Here is a 7,205-nt window from a genome sequence, read left to right as displayed (position 1 = left end):
TGTGTGTGAGTGTGTGTGTGTGTGAGTGTGTGAGTGTGTGTGTGTGTGTGTGTGTGAAAATCTAGTGTAATTTCCACTCACTACTGTCATAATTATGAGGTGAAAATTGGACGAAATTACTTTCAAAGTTGTAATTATGGCATACTCAGTCAAAATGAGGACATAAAATGTCAAAATTATGAGATTAAAAAAGTCAAAATTATAATACAGTCAGTTTTTTGCCTTTTTATCTCATAATTTCAAGCTTTTGTCAATTTCGACGTAGTCTCATTATTTTATATTTTTGTCATATTTTCAATTTTATCTCATAATTATGACAGTAGTGAGTGGAAATTACATATTTCAACTTACTGTCATAATTTCGACTTATCTCAATTATGGCTTATAATATGTCAGAAAATAGTGTGTCAGTTTTAACTGATCTCATAATTATGACTTTGTCATAATTTCAATTTAGTATGCCATAATTTTGACTTTTTATCTCATAATTTTGACTAATGCCATAATTTCAATTTAGTAAGTCAAAATCACGACTTTTTATCTTATAATTATGACTTAGTCATCATTTCAATTTACGACGTCCTAATTTCAACATTTTATCTCATAATTATGATTTATGAGATCAGAAGTCATAGATGAATTATGAGATGAAATGTCACAATTATGACTAAGTCAGAATTATGAGATAATTTTGACTTTTTAAGACTCAGGTCATAATTTTTTACCTTTCATCTCATAATTGACATATTTCATAGTTTTAACTAGTTGAAGTATGTAATAATTTTGACTTTTTATCTCATAATTTTGACTAATCCCATAATTTCAACTTTATTTAAATTATTTCATAACTTTACTTCAATTATGTCATAATTATGACTTTTTAATCTTATAATTATGACTTTAGTCAGAATTATGAGATAATTTTGACTTTTTAAGACTTGGGTCATAATTTTGATTTTTTTTATCTCATAATTGAATTATGTCATAGTTTTTACTTAGTATGTCATAATTTCGACTTTTTATCTCATAATTATGACTTTGTCATAATTTCAATTTACGACGTCATAATTTCAACCTTTTATCTAATAATTATGACTTATGAGATCAGAAGTCATAGATGAATTATGAGATAATTTTGACTTTTTAAGACTCAGGTCATAATTTTTTACCTTTCATCTCATAATTGACATATTTCATAGTTTTAACTAGTTGAAGTATGTAATAATTTTGACTTTTTATCTCATAATTTTGACTAATCCCATAATTTCAACTTTATTTCAATTATTTCATAACTTTACTTCAATTATGTCATAACGACTTTTTTATCTTATAATTATGACTTTAGTCAGAATTATGAGATAATTTTTACTTTTTATTTTTACTATTTTTATTTATAATTGAATTATGTCATAGTTTTTACTTAGTATGTCATAATTTAGATTTTTTTTAAATCTCATAATTATGACTTAGTCATAATTTCAATTTACGTTATCATAATTTCAATTTATCGTAATTATGTCAATAATTTTGACTTTTTAAGACTCAGGTCATCATTTTTACTTTTTATCTCATAATTGACATATTTCATAGTTTTATCTAGTTGAAGTATGTAATAATTTTGACTTTTTATTTCATAATTCTGATGTGTCATTATTTGAACTTTCATCTCATAACTCTGATTTACCAAAGCATGATTTTGTTCGTATATGGCAGAAATGGGCTTACTTGGTGAGCAGAAGAGAATGTCTTCTTTCAAAAACATTAAGAAACTTTACAGACCCCAAACTTTTGAACGCTAATGTAAATATATTTCAATGCAAATATATGAAATAGTACGCAGTATAGTTCAGTATAGCATTGCATTCTGAACGCAGCCCATGTTTTCACACATGGACAGAAGAAACATGGATGGCCAATCAAAACAAATGTATTCACAAATATTTACATGAGCTTCTCAAAAATAATACAACTGCATTACGAACAGAAGTGAACTAGATGGATAATTGCATGGTGTGAGTTTGATTTCCGTTTTTTTCCCTTTACGCTTCCAAACAACGTGATTTATTTTGAATAAGAGCTGTGCTTCGATTGTTTGTCTGGTTCTTCCTATCAAAATAAAAATAAAAAAGACTGAATTTAGCTGCAAAGTTCATTGCAGCTCCGCATTTCTCACGTTCATTTGCTGACAAAGATTTTAAAAACATTGAGCGACAATCAGTCGTTCTGACAGATAAAAATAAGGAATCTGGAGGCAGAGATAATGTTACTGTCGGCATCCGTTCGTCTGTCAACGCTGGTTTTGAAATCTGTAGTCTGTACAGGAAGAGGAAGTGACGGTAAGTGCATTTGTGTTTGTCAGGTATGGAGCAGCTGCTAGTGGAGGGTCTGAGGTCAGTTATTCTCAAAGAGAGACAGCAGGTCGTCGTTGCTGCTGCTGGGAAGGTCTGGAGGATCCAGATACGACAGAAGATCGTCTGGATTCATCAGGTCTGGCAGCAGCTGCAGGAGGAAAACAAGCTTTTCTCAGCTCACAAACACACCAAACACTTATCAATCTTTTCTGCTGTAGATATAATAATATATATAAACACACAAAATTAGTTTGGTTTGTTTTTGTTGGTATTTGTAAGGTACAATATACAAACATGAAATAAATAAACAAAACAAAAAAATAAAAATGTAATGTAAAATTAGTATTTATACAAAACGGTGTACATTACTGTTGTTATTATTATTACTACTGTTACTATTATTGTTATATGTTTTTGTTATTATTGTTTTTTATTTTATTTTGTTTGTTTCTGTTATTTGTAAGGCAGAATATACAAATGTAAAGAAAAATAAATCATAAAAACAATTAAAAAAATTCTTAAAACAAGCACAATAAAAACTACAATAAACGTTTAATAATTTAAATAAATAAACAAAAAGGAAATATATAAATATAATATATATATAAATATATAAAAAATGTAATGTAAAATTAGTATTTATACAATACAATGAACATGAATTATTATTATTATTATTATTTTGTTATATATTTTAGTTATTATTGTTATTATTATTTGTTGGCTTTTGTTGTTATTTGTAAGGCAGAATATACAAAGATGAAATAAATAAACAAACAAAAAATTATTTTATGTAAAATTTGTATTTATACAAAATAGTGTACATTACTGTTGTTATTATTATTACTACTGTTACTATTATTGTTATATGTTTTTGTTATTATTGTTTTTTATTTTATATTTATACAATACAATGAACATGAATTATTATTATTATTATTATTTTGTTATATATTTTAGTTATTATTGTTATTATTATTTGTTGGCTTTTGTTGTTATTTGTAAGGCAGAATATACAAATATACAAAAGCTATAATAAAGATAATAAATAATATAATATAAATATAAAATATCAATATCAAAAAAGCATAAAAAATATCATTTAAACAAAAAATTTAAATGTACAGTGAAAATAGTATTTATACAAAATCATGTACATTTAAAATATACATTGATTGATGAATATTTATAAATTATGGATGTGCAACATATTAGTATTGGTATTAGTATATGTTTTTTAAATTATCGCATTATTTGATTGATCAGAAATATCTATTTTTTCTCATTAAAACAGGTTATAAACATATGAATGTTAATGAAATCAAGATCAAAAGTGTCTGGAGTCAGTCTGAACTCACATCTAAGGAGGCCTCGCGCATGTCTGCGCTGCTCGGACCTCCACACTGACCCTCCAGGTTGGCCGAGGGGTTAAAGATCATCTCTGGGTGCATGTGGCCGCGGGGGGCGGAGCTCTGCTGGCTGGGCGGCGGCCTGCAGGCATGGGGCGGGCCGCTGTGATGTAACGGCTGCATACTGTGCTGCAGAGGATTGTGGGATTGATCTGTGTTGAGGGGGTGAGGCGTCTGTGACAGAAAACAGAAAATACGCATGAACTGACATAATAAAAAAGACAATAAAAAAGAACTACAATAAAAGCTACAATAACAGTGCAAAAAATAATAAAAAAGATGAACAGTATTTATACAAAACTGTGTATATTTAAAAAAAATGACCATAACACAAATATAAGTACAGAACATCATGAATGTAAATAATACTAAACCCAACTGAACTGCATCAGGGGCCCGTTCTTCGCACCTCGCTTATTACAGCCGAGATGATCTGAAAGATGCCAGATCTTCTAATCCTGATAACTGATCTCTGGCTAATTTGGTTCTTCAAACGAATTTGCGTATTTGATTAAATTATCTGGATGAAGTTGTCTAAGGTTACCGCGTGCTCTCGTGGGGTTTTCTAATTCAGTCGGTAACAAAAAAAAAAAAAAAGTACTGTAAAAATAGTATTTATACAAAAACAATTGAGTAAAGAGTAAATTGAAAGAAAGAAATTAAGGATGCATAACATATTGGCATTGGCTGATATCAATGTTTTATGTATCATCTGATTAAAAAGAAATATCTTTTTTTTTTCTAATTCAAACAATTTCTCTCAGGTTACAGATATACAAAACAGTATCAATATTTTACAATAATATACATAAAATAACAAAGTAAATAGTAAAGTTAAAAATTAAATTAAATTATTGAATGAAAGTAATTTTATTTATTCATGTAAGTTATTTTATTGTTATTATTTGTAAGACAAAATATACAAACATTAAAAAAGAAATTATAAAAGTGATTAAAACAATAAAAAAGACTAAAAGTATGATAAAATCTACAGTAAAAGTGCAATAGTTTAAAATAAATAAACAAAAAAGGAAATAAACTAAAAAATATATTAATATTACATATATATAATATATATAGCATTTAATTGTTTTTTAATATTTAATATATATATATATAGGGCGATATCAGGTAAAATGGGCCATTTAAGGTTTGAGTGTCTTATCTCTTTAAAAGTTAACAGCCAATGACTGCAAAGGATTTCAAACTGTTGCCATAACAGTACTTGATATTTAGCAAATTATTTTATTGGTCTGAGGTTGCTAAGGGGGAATTTTGAGACCTGGGGCCCGTTCTTCGTATGTCGCTTATTACATCTGAGATGATTTGAAAGATTCCAGATCTTCTAATCCTGATAACTGATCTCTGGCTAATTTGGTTCTTCAAACGAATTTGCGTATTTGATTAAATTATCTGGATGAAGTTGTCTAAGGTTACCGCGTGCTCTCGTGTTCCCCGTAAAGGGCAGATGTATCGATACACGAGACCGCGATCAGCAGTGCAGCGATTGGCTGCGGCAAGACAGCAACGTAATGACATCTTATAATTAAAAAAGACACCTGACGAAAAAACTTGACACATTTCTGGAAACAGCCAAGTGAACAAAACTACATAAATGTTATTATGACAGATAAATGAAATGTGCACTGTTTATATTATATTAAAATTCACAATTATTTATATTCACAATTTCTATTTGTACAGGCTTTACATTTTTATTTCAATACTGTAATTATCAATTCATTTAATTAATATAATATATATATAATATCTGTCATCACTCAAATTAATGCACGGCTCAGATTAACTGAACAGCATGTGTGTAAGACTCGTATACAATTATAAAGTTATTATTTTATCATGAATAAATATTTTAATGAGTAAAACTGGCTGTGTCTATAGTATTATAGATTACACAACATTATAATATTATTTTCGAATTAATTTGTAAATTATTATTATTGTAAATTACTGTCCCTGGATCAGTAGGGTACTCTTCTAATAAAGTAGCAGTGGCTGGGACAGATTTTAAGTATCAATTCTGCTTAAAAAGATGCGATCTAATCCTGTTTACATGAAATAAGCTGTTTACGGATCTGTTGCTATGACAGCAACTCCAGGATGAGCTTCGAAGAACCAACCAATCAGAGATCAAGTGAAATCGTCAACAATCAAATCCAGCTAACTGAGTTAGCGACAGACGAAGAACGGACCTGCTGTGTGTGTGTGTTTCAGAGACTCACGGTATCCTGCAGCGTGTGTGTCAGGCTCTCAGAGGTCGAGAGGTCAGCGGGGGGGTGTGGCCCCGGAACGAACGCACTCACTGATGATGATGATGCTGCGTTGCCATGGGGATAGTCACCAAACTTACTGTGGCCCTGGAAACGGTTGCCTGGGAAACAGAAGTTGCATAAGAACGTGTACATTTGTATTTACATAAGCGGTGTCCGAAACTGCTCCCTATGGTTGTCAGCCATTCTGTAGTGCTGAACGACTTCATTCCTTCGTTCACTACTTTTTACCCACAATGCATTCTCATTTCGAGTGTACAACTGATGTACACTCACTAAAGCACTATTTCCCACAATCCAATGCGGAGAACTGATAAGCTGGAATAGAGTTTGAATAGAGTTTGAGAGATGCCGCTTACATCTTTCTTATTTCTGCTTTAACGTTTATTTCATGCATTATTAATCAGTTTAATATTTCACTAATTTACGGGGGTTTCATCATTGTTAACTTAAAAAAATAATGATAATTTGGTGGATGATTTAAGAATGTTTGTTAATCACCTGTAGGTAGAGTATTCATTCTGATGTAAAATTAGTCGCTCTAAAACTATTTTTTTCTTATCTGAGCACAAAATACTGCTCGGGAGAGTTTCAAGATACTAAAAATAATAAATACATCAAATTATGACCATGCTTTAATGTGTGTTTATTTTTGTTGACAGTATTTTAATAGTATTTAATGATTATGAACATATAAGCATTACAAAACAAATTAATAATATACCATCGATGAAACCACAAAGCTGACGCGGAGGTATGTATAATTACAATATAAAGTCATTTTGAGTGTTGTTGTTATTAATATTATTTTCTAAAATAAGGTACATGTAATATAAAGTAAAAAGTACATATGTCTGCGACAGCGTGTCCGAATTCGTTCACTTCATTTCGTTCACTCCTTTCTGGTATAGTGCACTCAGCTGCCATACACTATATAGTAGGGATGTAACGATTCACTCAACTCACGATTCAATTCCATTCATGATTTTGAATCGCCACATATGTGACCCTGGAGCACAAAACCAGTCATAAGGGTCAATTTTTTAAAATTGAGATTTATGCATCATCTGAAAGCTCAATAAATAAGCTTTCCATTGATGTATGGTTTGTTAGGATAGGACAATATTTGGCCGAGATACAACTATTTGAAAATC

The 7,205-nt window shown here is 29.9% G+C and overlaps 1 protein-coding gene across 1 annotated transcript in view; it reads right to left on the bottom strand.

Moving 5' to 3' along the window:
* Positions 1-1,766: 1,766 nt before the first annotated feature.
* LOC107710195 (zinc finger MIZ domain-containing protein 1-like) overlaps positions 1,767-7,205 on the bottom strand; it is a 45,529-nt gene continuing 40,090 nt past the window's right edge. Inside the window, exons 14-17 of the mRNA XM_016514936.1 lie at positions 6,900-6,981; positions 6,004-6,152; positions 3,710-3,934; positions 1,767-2,499 (exon numbers count right to left, since the gene is read on the bottom strand). Of these exons, the coding sequence (XP_016370422.1) occupies positions 2,392-2,499; positions 3,710-3,934; positions 6,004-6,152; positions 6,900-6,981 (564 nt within the window). The 3' untranslated portion in view covers positions 1,767-2,391. The remainder of the gene's footprint in view (positions 2,500-3,709; positions 3,935-6,003; positions 6,153-6,899; positions 6,982-7,205) is intronic.

This window comes from Sinocyclocheilus rhinocerous, unplaced genomic scaffold (assembly GCF_001515625.1).
Source record: "Sinocyclocheilus rhinocerous isolate Xijiao unplaced genomic scaffold, SAMN03320098_v1.1 scaffold477, whole genome shotgun sequence".
Classification (NCBI taxonomy): domain Eukaryota; kingdom Metazoa; phylum Chordata; class Actinopteri; order Cypriniformes; family Cyprinidae; genus Sinocyclocheilus; species Sinocyclocheilus rhinocerous.
Note: the sequence above shows the minus strand (reverse complement) of the source record. Positions and strands in the feature narration are given on the sequence as shown.